The sequence below is a fragment of the Hyperolius riggenbachi genome, chromosome 2 (genome assembly GCF_040937935.1).
Source record: "Hyperolius riggenbachi isolate aHypRig1 chromosome 2, aHypRig1.pri, whole genome shotgun sequence".
NCBI lineage: Eukaryota > Metazoa > Chordata > Amphibia > Anura > Hyperoliidae > Hyperolius > Hyperolius riggenbachi.
The window spans coordinates 247,224,714-247,239,337 of record NC_090647.1 but is presented as its reverse complement, the minus strand read 5'-3'; the positions used below and the strand labels follow the sequence as shown (position 1 = coordinate 247,239,337).

General features: G+C 41.0%; 1 protein-coding gene across 1 annotated transcript in view; it reads left to right on the top strand.

Moving 5' to 3' along the window:
- MYH15 (myosin heavy chain 15) overlaps positions 1–14,624 on the top strand; it is a 104,226-nt gene that overhangs the window by 69,535 nt on the left and 20,067 nt on the right. The window contains exons 28-34 of the mRNA XM_068268459.1: positions 319–445; positions 1,800–1,918; positions 2,735–2,931; positions 7,652–8,001; positions 10,908–11,032; positions 11,330–11,445; positions 12,536–12,728. Coding sequence (XP_068124560.1) covers positions 319–445; positions 1,800–1,918; positions 2,735–2,931; positions 7,652–8,001; positions 10,908–11,032; positions 11,330–11,445; positions 12,536–12,728 — 1,227 coding nt within the window. The remainder of the gene's footprint in view (positions 1–318; positions 446–1,799; positions 1,919–2,734; positions 2,932–7,651; positions 8,002–10,907; positions 11,033–11,329; positions 11,446–12,535; positions 12,729–14,624) is intronic.

Here is a 14,624-nt window from a genome sequence, read left to right as displayed (position 1 = left end):
TACATTTAGTTACATGGAAAAATCAATACCTTGCTGAACGCACAAGGCAGTGCGCTGTGAAAAGCGCACAGAAACGGCCCTGATGTGAACGAGGCCTAAGGGTACAATGGTTAATTTGCATATATTCAGCAGTGATGCCCTGGGAGACATCTCAAGCTCACTCCAACCTGAATTATCGCAAATTATTTCTGTTTTAAGAAAGCAAACTTTTGTTTTTCTTTATGGTATGCATGGTGTACTTATGTTGAAAAAAAACAATGAGCAAAAATGTCTACGACTTGTGTTATGATACTAAGAACCTATATGAATGTGCCCCAGGGTATATCAGAAAAACTCTGTCGTACATATGAAGATCAGCTCAATGAAGCAAAGGCCAAGCTAGATGAGATGACCCGTCAAACAAATGAACTCACTACTCAGAGAGGGAGACTCCAGACTGAAAACGGTTAGTCATAGAAGTTACCATTTAACTTACTATACTTGCTGTCTAGTCCACCAAGTACTGTACTTGCTAGTTTTTGGGGTTTTTTTTTATTTTATTTTTTTTATTTAATTTAGCAGGAGTTTCTCTTTTAATGGTTTGCAGTTTTGACATATGGTATTACGTGTTGAGATCTAAAGGTATTTTTTTTACATGTTTAAAGTATATGATGCAAAATAAAAGTCTATGATGCAAAAGCAGATAAATTAAATATAGCACATGGGCCTAAATAACCATAAGATGAAGTCACATGAACAACTTTGTTACATGGACTTGTTGCCATCAGTAGATTTGAGTGACTGTTGCCAGTGAGAGTTGCTCCTTTAGAAAGGACTTACAATTGTAGTGTGACTTGGGACAGAATCTGAAAAAATATTATACAAAGATATTAATGTTGCTGTGATTATTTGTTAGTGTTGGTGTCCGAATTTGGGATATTGAATTCGGAAACTTGTATCATCCCAAATACCACACCTAAAGGACAGCCGAGGCAAAAATAAAGTAATGAAATAAACGATTGTATCTATCTTTCTTCTCCTAAAAATGACTTTTTAAGATATTCCAGTTTTAGTTCATGTTTAAATCTACTTTTTAAGTTTTAACTGTTTTATTGTTTTTGCTCAATGACACATTCATTGAAGTATGCCAAAGCTAAAATCTAAGAACTATTGACCCTTCATATCTCTTTCCTACACTCAGAAGCCATTTTCTGCTAGGAAAGTATTTTATAGTTGGCATTTCTTATCAGTGATGGTCACACTGTAGTCACTTCCTGTCTGAGTCAGCCACTTACATACCTGATATTTAACTCTTTCAGGCAGAGAAAGAAAAAAAGGAACAAAGCATAGTTATTTGTGTGCTAGGCACTGTACATACCAATGTCTATCTCATCATGTCACCTCGGGTATCCTTTAAGCACCAGAGTAAGTGTACAGGGTCACGGGAGTTCACTTACTTGGACTTCATGTGGCTCTGATGCTTCTTTCTTCCAAGCTGGAAGGAAGAAGCATCAGAGTCACATAGAGAGCTCCGTAAAGCGCAAGTAAGTGACCTCCCTGTGACCCTATCCACTTGATTCAGGTGCTGAAGTGTGGTGTTTGGGATGATTCAGGTTTTCAAATTCAATTTCCTGAATTCAAACACCAACACTATTATTTGCTACATGTAGTGACTAGTCTCTGCCACAATCACACGTGTGACATGGACAGGCCTTGTCCTACACTGGAAAGTCCCAAAGTTCACTACAGCACTTTTCAAAACAGGTTGTCTTTTCCGTTGTCTTCATGGAAGCTAAATGATGTGTTTGGAAATGTAACAGGGGAACTTTCAAGGCTTATGGAAGAGAAGGAATCTTTGATAAGTCAGCTGTCTCGTGGGAAGTCTTCGTTTACACAACAAATTGAAGACCTGAGGAGACAGTTGGATGAAGAAACAAAGGTAATTCATGCCTAATTACTTTGTTAGCAGATAAATGCATATGTCCTTCAAGTTCAACATGGTAAATACATATGTAAAAAAAATCCCATTGTTTTTATATTGTAGCACGTATGTCATTTTTTTTTTTAACAACAAAGTTTTATTGATCACATACAAAGGATTATACATGCATGGTTTGAGCTGAAGTACAACATAGTTGACAGGATATATTAAGGAGCGCTGAGCACTTATGTTATTATTAAAGTTACTCTATATTTGCTCTATATTTTTTTGATGAACTCATTTTAAATAGCAATAGTAATTCTTGTGATTGAGTTAACTGTACTATCAGCTTCTGTAAAATTATTTATGGCCCTTGTCCACCGAAAACCATTTATGGCCCTTGTCCACTGAAAATTTGGCCCTAGTCAAACTTAGTCTTTTAAGTCCCGCAATTTTCACCAGGACTTAAAAGACTAATTTTGACTAAGGCCAATCACAAATGCACAAAAAAATTCAACACTGGCCAAAAATCGAAACCTACCGGTTGAAAAAAGGCACTGCCATTAGCATATTATCAGAGTGCCTTTGCGATCGACAAATCGCTTGCTTTCCAAAAATGCAGCCTGTAGACGAGAACCTTGATGCATACAATATCTATAATAAAGATTTCACTGTAGAGAGTATTCATGCTACATAATTCACAAGTAGTTAGTGGGGAACTTTCTCATAGTAGCTGATCACTGTGCCACAATATCTACACATATTCCTTTGCTGTATGAAGTTTAATTCTCTTCTTGCGATCAGGGCTCATGTAGTCTTTTCTGCTTTTTTCAGGCCAAAAATGCCCTGGCCCATGCACTGCAGTCTTCCAGGCATGACTGTGATCTTCTTCGGGAACAGTTTGATGAAGAGCAAGAAGCTAAGGCTGAGCTTCAGAGGAGTCTTTCAAAGTGCAATGCTGAGGTGGCTGTGTGGAGAACTAAATATGAAACAGATGCTATTCAGAGAACAGAAGAGCTTGAGGAAGCAAAGTAAGTTGTCAACTACATTGAAGGCTTCAAATGTCTGACAAAAGATGACGTTTACTGTAAAAGAAGGATGCAGGTATACAAAGCATTGTTTCAAAGCAACCAATAAAATGGTACATTTTGACACTGTTAGAGCTGTTATGACAGGGCTTTAACCACTTTACCACCAGCGGTACGAATTTCTCCGCCCCTTTTTTCCCTCCTAAAAAACCAGGGACGGAGAAATCCGTACCTTCCGCGCTACCGCCGCTGTCCGCGCTCCCGCCGCTCGTGCGCGCGCACCCGCCGCTCGTGCACGCCGCCGCCCGCTCGCCCGGAGATCAATGAATGGGAAAATCCATTCCCGTTCGTTGATCTAGCCCCCGCAATGATCTGCTGCTTCTTTCAGAAACAGCGAGATCATTGTGCGTCTCCCAGCCTCCTACTGCTTCCTGTAAGCGTCCTTCCGGACGCTTACAGGTCGCATGTAAACAAACACTCTGTGGCCATCTTGTGGCCAAATAGTAAACTACACCCTAAAAGCATTTTACATACACAAACATTACATTTACACAATAAATTAACTCATTACCTCCCACACTCCCCAATTTTTATTTTTTTTTTGTAATTAAAAAAAAAAAAAAATACAATAAAAAAAAAAGCATAAATAGTTACCTTAGGGACTGAACTTTTTAAATATTTATGTCAAGAGGGTATAACACTGTTACTTTATAAACTGCAGGCTTGTAATTAGGGATGGATGCAAAACTGAAAAAAATGCACCTTTATTTCCAAATAAAATATTGTCGCCAAACATTGTGATAGGGACATAATTTAAATGGTTTTATAACCGGGACAAATGGGTTAATACATTTCATGGGTTTTAATTACAGTAGCATGCTTTATTTAAAAACTATAATGGCCGAAAACTGAAAAATAATAATTTTTTCCCACATTTTTTCCTATTTCCCCACTAAAACACATTTAGAATAAAATAATTCTTGGCATAATGTCCCACCTAAAGAAAGCCTAATTGGTGGCAAAAAAAACAAGATACAGTTCATTTCATTGGGATAAGTAATAATAAAGTTATAGACGAATGAATGGAAGGAGCGCTGAAAGGTGAAAATTGCTCTGGTGGTCAGGGGGTAAAACCCCTCAGTGGTGAAGTGGTTAAAATGTTGGCACCAAAATACTGTAAATATATTCCCAATGTTACACCATTTAATTCATCTTCCTTAACCATAAAACTATACATAGTGTTAATCTGTAATTTTGCTCTCTGGTGATACTAACCCTTCTTTACAAAGCCTCCATTTAGTACCGCCCCACCGTCCCCCAGACTAAAAGGCTGACTGCACACAAATCAACTGCATCTTACGAGTATTGCTAGTGTATGTCCCATTCCATCTGTTATGTTCAGCCTTATGGTGGCCACTAACGATCCAATCTTTTTTATTTAAGCTTACCAAATCTATGTAATATAAGGGTAAATGAGTGAATATACTGAATAGATACTAGTTACCTTATATTACATAGAAATGGTAAGATTAGATGAAAAAGATTGGATCATTAGTGGCCAACTGTAACCATATGTATCCATTGCTGAGTTGCATATAGTGAATGTCACTTATAACTGTGATTTGTAATTCTGGCATTCACGTTTCACACTTATGACCTAGTGGCTTATCATTAACTTCTACAGGGAGTGCAGAATTATTAGGCAAATGAGTATTTTGACCACATCATCCTCTTTATGCATGTTGTCTTACTCCAAGCTGTATAGGCTCGAAAGCCTACTACCAATTAAGCATATTAGGTGATGTGCATCTCTGTAATGAAAAGGGGTGTGGTCTAATGACATCAACACCCTATATCAGGTGTGCATAATTATTAGGCAACTTCCTTTCTTTTGGCAAAATGGGTCAAAAGAAGGACTTGACAGGCTCAGAAAAGTAAAAAATAGTGAGATATCTTGCAGAGGGATGCAGCACTCTTAAAATTGCAAAGCTTCTGAAGCGTGATCATCGAACAATCAAGCGTTTCTTTCAAAATAGTCAACAGGGTCGCAAGAAGCGTGTGGAAAAACCAAGGCGCAAAATAACTGCCCATGAACTGAGAAAAGTCAAGCATGCAGCTGCCAAGATGCCACTTGCCACCAGTTTGGCCATATTTCAGAGCTGCAACATCACTGGAGTGCCCAAAAGCACAAGGTGTGCAATACTCAGAGACATGGCCAAGGTAAGAAAGGCTTAAAGACGACCAACACTGAACAAGACACACAATCTGAAACGTTAAGACTGGGCCAAGAAATATCTCAAGACTGATTTTTCTAAGGTTTTATGGACTGATGAAATAAGAGTGAGTCTTGATGGGCCAGATGGATGGGCCCGTGGCTGGATTGGTAAAGGGCAGAGAGCTCCAGTCCGACTCAGATGCCAGCAAGGTGGAGGTGGAGTACTGGTTTGGGCTGGTATCATCAAAGATGAGCTTGTGGGGCCGTTTTGGGTTGAGGGTGGAGTCAAGCTCAACTCCCAGTCCTACTGCCAGTTTCTGGAAGACACCTTCTTCAAGCAGTGGTACAGGAAGAAGTCTGCATCCTTCAAAAAAAACATGATTTTCATGCAGTACAATGCTCCATCACACACGTCCAAGTACTCCACAGCGTGGCTGGCAAGAAAGGGTATAAAAGAAGAAAAACTAATGACATGGCCTCCTTGTTCACCAGATCTGAACCCCATTGAGAACCTGTGGTCCATCATGAAATGTGAGATTTACAAGGAGGGAAAACAGTACACCTCTCTGAACAGTGTCTGGGAGGCTGTGGTTGCTGCTGCACACAATGTTGATGGTGAACAGATCAAAACACTGACAGAATCCATGGATGGCAGGCTTTTGAGTGTCCTTGCAAAGAAAGGTGGCTATATTGGTCACTGATTTGTTTTTGTTTTGTTTTTGAATGTCAGAAATGTATATTTGTGAATGTTGAGATGTTATATTGGTTTCAATGGTAAAAATAAATAATTGAAATGGGTATATATTTGTTTTTTGTTAAGTTGCCTAATAATTATGCACAGTAATAGTCACCTGCACACACAGATATCCCCCTAAAATAGCTAAAACTAAAAACAAACTAAAAACTACTTTCAAAAATATTCAGCTTTGATATTAATGAGTTTTTTGGGTTCATTGAGAACATGGTTGTTGTTCAGTAATAAAATTATTCCTCAAAAATACAACTTGCCTAATAATTCTGCACTCCCTGTAATAGTCGGTATGCCTTAGAGCCTGTTTTCACTACGGTGATTAGCGTGTGATTCCCGCTAATCGCCAAAGCGCTTTTTAAAGCGCCAGCGCAATTATAACTGAATAGCAGTGATCTCACTGCCGCGATTGCAGTTAACGGCAATCGCAACACGTGTTGCCTACAGCATTCTGCCGTGATTCTTGAGTGATCGCGGTACAGTGCTTAAACAAGCAAAGGTATACAATGAGTTTACTGTGCTAATCACTGTAAAATCACATGCCCAAAACGGTTTTGCGCTTTTAAGTGTGAATGGGCCCTTACACCCTGATTAATATGCAGGAGCCTTGTAGAAACTACTCCCACTGCTTGATATGCTAATTCACTCAGCTGACAAGGCCACCTTAATTACATTTGCTCTGGCTGTGTATTTAATCAAGGCCTCTGGCACTTCGCGTTCCAAGGGTAGCTTCATAAGAGTGAAGCAAACAAATTTACCAGAATTCACCAGCACCAGAATTCTCCACAATTCGACATTACACCAAGGTCACGTCCTCTAAGCCCCCTAATTGTTCACCTCCCCCTCCTTCAGATTGTAAGCCTCCTTCTTTGTGTATCTTTGCATCCTGCTTACAGAATAAAATGAACTTGAATTACTGAGACTATTAGTCCAGTGTATGATCTGGCATCGTGTACCACATTGCTTGTCTGTATTGTGTTGACTGTCTGTAACCTTATTTATTGTACAGCGCTGCATAATATGTTGGCACCATATACCTTCAATTAATAACGATCTGGCATAGTGGGAACTTACCCTTAGGTGGGAGTATATTGACAGCTTTAAAATAAACCTGAGATCTTAGGATAAAAAGATTTATACTTACCCGGGGCTTCCTTCAGCCTCATGACCACCGATGCTTTCCTCGCCATCCTCCCGAGTGCCTCCGGTGAGGACGGCAAGGCAAGCATTGGTGCTCATGGGGCTGGAGGAAGCCCCGGTTGAGTCTAAAATCTTTTTATCACGAAATCTCCAACACTAACATAAACTGATTTTTCTTTAGACCACTTGTGGACTGCGGGGTCTCACTGCTCCAGCAGTGATCACTGTGGTTTGCTCAAAGTGATCATGGGATCAGGAGCCAATTAAAAAATCAGCTCCTGACAGATATGGAGCTCTGCTGTCAACGATGACAGAGCGGCATGAATGGTGAGAGTGACGGGTCCGTGTGGCGAGAGTTATTGATCTACGCCCTGGCAGGAATAACAGGACACAAATGAGGGTGTCGAATTCAATTACTGTTATCCAGAAGCAGTTAAACCATAAACTATGAAATACCATGTTTTATGCTGATGCTTTAGGGTTCCCAGCACTAGGCAAAGATATTAAACCCTACGTTGTACCACATCATATTAAAAAATCTCAACCAATTTGGCTACAAAGATCCAGATATTTTTGGATACACCCGTTTATTTCATTTGTTGTATTTGTCACACCTATAGGAAAAAACTAGCTATACGTCTCCAGGAGGCTGAAGAAGCAGTTGAAGCTGCAAATGCCAAGTGTGCATCCCTGGAGAAGACCAAGCATCGACTACTGAGTGAGTTGGAAGACATGATGATTGATTTGGAGAAGTCCAATGCTGCTGCTGCTGCAATGGACAAGAAACAGAGGAACTTTGATAAGATTATAGCTGACTGGAAGCAGAAGTATGAGGAAGCCCAAGCTGAGCTAGAAGCTTCACAGAAAGATGCCCGAAGCCTGAGCACAGAACTATTTAAGCTGAAGAATGCCTATGAAGAAGTGTTAGATAACTTGGAGACTACAAAGAGGGAGAACAAGAATCTGCAAGGTATATATCATATCTTCTAGATGAGATAAAATAACAAGGGTAATGGTATGGGGGAACTTTTCGCGAAGAAGATACGTAAGAGACGAAAGATACTTAACAATTGGATTTTAAAGGGAGCTTGAAGTAAGAGAAATAAGGAGGATGCCATATTGCTATTCTGTTTAAAAAATGCAATCACTCCCCTACAAAAAAGAGGCAGCTGTATACCGTACTTTTGGGTCACTGACCAGAATATATTAGGAACAAATTAACGGCACAACAATTAGGTAAAGAGTATTTTTAAAGAAAGTCAACAATGACACTTTCCATATTGCCCTCACTTCAGGTTTCCCAGGAGGAATATATGCCGGTTAGTACAGTTGCTAAGAGTATCAGCAAGAAGTGCCTTCCTTTTTACTTTTGCAGCTTACCTTTTTGTTCTTTAAAAGATGGTGCTACACTTAATTGCCGAGTAAACAGTACACGGAACTATTAAGTGTAACTATTAACTTTTGTTTTTGTGAATGAAAGTCCGTGTCTCGCTGACTCTGGGTTTTCATTCATCACAATTCACAGGCACTGTGATCGGGTTTGGAAACAAGCTGTTCTCATTCACCAATTACGGAACGGTGGGGTAGCAGAAACGAACGACAGCGGTGCGGCGATAGGGAACGGGTAAATAAACAAATACGTGTATCTACGCACCTGGTGCTGAAGTGAAGTCCACGGGGGCGTAGATACATAATACAGCTGGGAACTGGTTATGTGATAGGTGGCTTTGCTGACCAATGGGGAAGCTTTGCTCACTTTATTCAATCTCAAAAATTACAACTTACAATTTAGGCATACAGTTTCCAATGTATGATACCTCTTATTATCATGTCCCTCACTTTATATTGGTAATTTTTAGTGTTGGTGTTCAAATTGGCCATAGGCAATTAAAAACACCCGAATCCTCCTGACAAAACATGGGTTTCACATGAAACGCAATGTAACTCCCATAGTAGTGAACTCCTTCTGACCCTGTGCGCTTGTTTGGTGCTGAACTACAGGGTCACTTTAACTCTATATTTGGTGTGGATAAGCATAGGTGAAAGAATGAATGGCTCCCTGTACAACAGCCGGGGAGAATACTTGTTTGCTAACGTACTTCTTATATTGCTCAGTATAGTGTCCAGTGCATACTTGCTAGCAGAAGGAATATATGGATTATTGGTCCTTCACACATCAGAAGTCTGCAGTAGTATGTTTTTTATACTAATAGCATTATTAGTCTTCGGAGTCTCAAAATAGACTTGCACTCAATATTATTGTCTTTGCTAAACCTAAATATGTTGCAGGGTCTTACAACTTCTCAGCTATAAAGCTATCAATCTTTCAAGGACAATTAGAATCTTGTAAACATAAAGATAAATTGAGTGATTGTATAGAGAGGTTTACATATACTGTATACCCATATTTTTATATTGCCTGTCTTCTTTAAAGCAAATCTGAAACAAAAACTTTTTTTTTTCATTTTAATACAGAACTGTGTAGATTTGGATAACATAGAGTGTTCTCTATCCTCAGTCCACCCTGTCGTTCCTGTGCCATCTCCGGTGGAAGCTACTCATTCTTCTAAGTCATACATCTCACACTCCGGCCCGTGGGCCAAATCTGGCCCTCGGAGCCATCAGATTTGACCCCCAGGTTGTTTCCCCACTTTGCATTGTGTTTGGCCCACCAGAGAAGCTATATTGGAGGGTATGCTCTAGATTACCAGGGAAGCCATATGGGGAAGGGTATAGCACTAGTTACCAGGGAACTGTATAGGAGAGGGAAGGGGGCCTCTATACACCAGGGAACTGTATAGGGAAAGGGGGCCTCTAGACACCAGGGAACTGTGTAGGACAGGGAGGACCACTAAATATCAGGAAATTGTATAAGGGATGGAGGGGGTCTATTAGACACCATAAAACTTTGTGGCCACTAGAAATTGAGGTCAACCCAGAGCTCAGTTTCGGCCCACTTTGTATTTGAGTTTAAAACCCCTGTTCTAGGTCTCTGGCACTCCTCATGCAGCATTCAGAACTATGCAAGTAGTTTCAAAGACGAGCGTATCTGTACTGCGCCTGCACAAGCCTCGTGCGCAGTATGAATGCGCTCATCTTCGTAACTACCGAAGGCTGCATGAGGTGTGCCGAAGAGCTGTTCAATCCAATATGTTGATTAGCTGTCACTGGGGATGGCGCAGGAATGATGGGATGGAGAGGACTGGGAAATGAATACTATAGTATCCAGAGCCTTCCCCATTTTTTCACTTCAATTTCCCTTTAAGGAACTAGATTTGCTGAACAATACAATAGCTTGTAGTTTGTCTGTAGTTTTACTTGTATATTTGTCTGTTTAACTATCTTGGCGGTAATGACGAGCTCAGCTCGTCCATTACCGCCGGAGGATGCTGCTCAGGCCCTGGTGGACCGATTTTCTTAATTTTTTTTTTTACAACACGCAGCTAGCACTTTGCTAGCTGCGTGTTTAGGATGATCGCCGTCGCTACCCGCTGATGCGCCGCTACCTGCCGCGTTACAGGACCCCCTCCCCCGAGACCCTGTGCACAGCCTGGCCAATCTGTGGCAGGCAGCGCTGAGGGGTGGATCGGGACTCTCGATGACGTCATCATGATCGTCACCATGGCGACGGAGGAAGCCCTAAAGGAAATCCCGTTCAGAACGGGATTTCCTTATGGGCATATGCGCCGGCGGGGATCGGAGGGGTGGGAGGGATGCCGCAGGGAGGGGGGAATCATGTAGCTAGTGCTAGGCTAGCTACATGATTTAAAAAAAAAAAATACTGCTGCGCCCGCCACCCTGGCACATTTAATAGAACGCCAGGGTGGTTAAATAAAGTTTTTGTTTTTTTTAAATCTTGACATGATTTCTTTTCAGAGGAGATTTCAGACCTGACTGATCAGGTCAGTGAGAGTAACAAGAACCTGCATGAAATAGAGAAGGTGAAGAAACAGGTGGAGCAGGAGAAGTCAGAGGTGCAGACAGCTCTAGAAGAAGCCGAGGTGAGAACACAATAGTCTAGAGGTTACACTGGCTTTACTATTTTATTGTTAATTGGGGTTCTTTAGAGTAGCTGCATAACTTGTGTAATCCACTAGATGGTGCTCGTTTTATAACCAATGCCGCTGCATTGGTATGAAATTCAATTTAGAAAGTTTCCACTTCTAAGAATATGAAACTAATTTCCTTCCTGGGCACTGAAGTTATTTGTGAAACTTGAAAGCAAATGATTGTTTTTGTTGTAATGAATAAAAAGACATAAAACATCTAAGTTTTTGGTATTTGTACTCTAATTTAAGGGTGCCTTAGAACATGAAGAAAGCAAAACTCTTCGGTTTCAGCTGGAATTATCTCAAATTAAAGCAGAATTTGACAGAAAGCTGGCTGAAAAGGATGAAGAGACTGAAAACGTCAGGTATGTTCTGCTATGGATAGTCAGTGTTTAGTATTTACTAAATGTATTGACCGCTGTGCAGAGATGGTGCTTCTGGGGATCAGAGTTCATATAGGAAGTAAATTGTTCCATCATTATGGCCTAGTCCCCGATAGCTGGATATATGTATAAATGGCTATGAGCACAAATCTGGCAAGGGCCCAATGATGAATCCTTCTCCCACAAAGCTCTTGGAAATGCAGCTTTTGCACAGTGCTACCTATCTTGCTGCAGATAATACCAGTATTCCATTGTGAGCTTTGGTGGAGGTACTATGCTCTATGCATACATTTGAAGGGGGGGGGGGGTGGAATGTTGTTTAGTAATTTCCCCATTGAAGGTGGAATATCACATCTTTACAATTATGTAGGCTTGATTTATTAATAGATCTTTAATTTACATCAGAATGCAATACCTGCACATGTCAAGAACTAACACCCTTATGCAATGTATTCACTAACCTGCTTTTGCTCTAAGAAGTCTAGTTGAATTCAGAGACTAGGGAGAGCCCTGTTAGTGGAAACAAGCGCTGCACAGTATGCAGCCTTACCAGTTTGATTCACGGTATTGCAGTATTCGTTTGCAATTGCTTAAGGAAATATCAATGGATTCTACACATAGATATGTTTAAAGTGAACATAAAAAAAGATTACTCACTTATGTAGAGGGAAGGCTCTGGATCCCATAGAGCCTTCCCGGTCCTCGGTCCGCCCCGTTGTTCCAGCGATGTGCCCTGGTGAAGTTCTTGGACTTACTAGGATAAATATCTCTTTGTCCCTCCTTGGGCATCCTTCAGGCAAGCACATGATCATTGTGCATGAGCAGTACGGATGCGGCATCTTTCAAAGCACTCAGGGAAGTAAGTACTTCCAAAGGTATTCGATGGCAGCAATTCACCAGGACACAGCGCTGGAATGACGGGACAGCGGACCCGGAAGGCTTAATGTGATCCAGAGCCTTCCCTCTACATAGGTAGGAGTCTAACTTGAAGCAAGTTTCCTCACTTCAGATTCACTCTAATTGTACAAATATTTAAAAATGGTTAAATCTTATTACATCTTATAAACATTAGGAGAAACCAACAGCGTATTATCGAATCATTACAATCTACCTTGGATGCTGAAGTGAAGAGCAGAAATGAAGCCACAAGGATAAAGAAGAAGATGGAAGGAGACTTGAATGAAATGGAAATTCAGCTAAGTCATGCTACTCGTCAGGCTACAGAGGCAACAAAAGCCATGCGTAATCTGCAGGCCCAGATTAAGGTATGCTAATTATAGATTGGCTTCTCAGTGATACAGACTCTAGCTCAGGGGTCTCAAACTCGCGGCCGTGGGCCATTTGCGGCCCTCGATACATTATTTTGTGGCCCTCGCCGGCAAAAGCTTCCTTATAGTTCGCTTCAGTGCTCCCAAGTAATCCGCCGCATCCCCGCCGCTAAACGAGGGCTGCAGAGCCCCCAAATCCCCCAGGGGCAATCCGCCGGCATTTCCTGGAAGGGGCAGAGCTTTCATCTTCAGCTCTGACCCTCCTGACGTCAATCGCTGCCTATCCCCACCATCTCTGTGAAGGAAGAGTGAGAGGGGCGGGCAGAGGCGGCCCAGCCTCATCCTGACTTTGCCTCCTGCGGCCCCCAGGTAAATTGAGTTTGAGACCCCTGCTCTAGCTCCTCTCCCATTTATAGTAGAGCCCATGCCTGAGCCATGACTAAGGGGGTTGTTCTTGTTGGTTAGCAGTAACCTCAGAGAATTTGGAAAATGAGAAAGACCTGGAGCCCAATGGTGCAGCATTGATGGATGGTGTAATGTAAGAAAGTATACTCACAAAGGTGAGTTGCAATAACTTGCAACCACCGTCAGAGCCTGTGGGAGACAACCTGTCTACGTTCTATTTTCCAGGTCTGCGGTGCAGCTGCTGGTTGGTCACTTCTCCTCTTAGGTTTTTTTAGGGGACTAGAAAACTATCAACCCCTTTTAGTGGTAGACGGCTACACAATGACACTGGTAGAGGCGCCCGGTATATGTTTCTGATGAACAACTATGCATATAAGGGGGCAGTATAAATCTTACCTCTCTTTAAAGCAGTATAAAACCCTGACATAATAGTCAATAAAAACATGTTTTCCTACTTTTTATATGCCATACGGTTATCATAGTTGCATTTGTGCATAAGTATTGATTCACATTTAGAAATTACAAGTTCCCAAAAGTACAGTTTTTTGCTTTGAGATCTGACTTTGCATTTTATTCATAACATAACTGGTTTTATTCATTATGTATTGAAGGCAGAAATGCTTTGAGTGTCTGTCTGTGTCCAGGAGCTTCTACACAGTCAGAGAATGTGTCACAGTCCTCAATTGATACAATTAAGTAAACCCAAGATAACATTATTTCCACTTCGGAAGCGTCCAGATTTCTCTGCACTTAACTTTCTAGTCTTGTGTGTAATCCTTTGAATGCTGTTCAAGTAAAACAAAAAATGCTGGTTGTATATAATATGCTGTAAATAATTTTTTTTACAGCAAAGAAGAAATGCTGGGTTTCATTCCGCTTTAAGTATGAACCAATATTTTTGGGAAAAAATGTATTTATTTGTTTAAAGAGGAGCTGTTAGGTATAAGGTCTCAGAGAAAATAAACACATATATCAGTAGCTAAAGATTGGCTGTACTTACATTACATATGCATTTCACTGTCCACGTTTGTACTTCACAGAATTTTTATATAGTATTTGCAGAGAATGATGCTCCTGACAGCTCATGGCAGGTTCCATGTTTTTCTGTCTTCTATGAAGCCAATTGTGTCGTCATGTCCTGCCTGCTTCCTGATCACAGAAAAGCTCGTACTGAATAACACAGTGTGCAGTGAATATTAATGAGCCATGTGGCTAGGAACAATAGCTGACTCCTGCAGTGTACTCTGCCCGGAGATTTATCAGTGCTACGCGCTGGACTGATTACAAGCTGCTGTAACGTCTCATTAGCAGCCGAGGGGAGAGCCCCAGAATGCTTTGCAGTATGGTATGCGGCTTGCGTCTTCTTAAGAATAACAGCTTTGCTGATAAGCACACATCAAAGGTAAGAGAGATTTTTATCTTCACTAATGCCTTTTTGGCTTCCTTCTAAACTGTTTAACACAGGAGAATAGAGGTTTAAATTAGCTT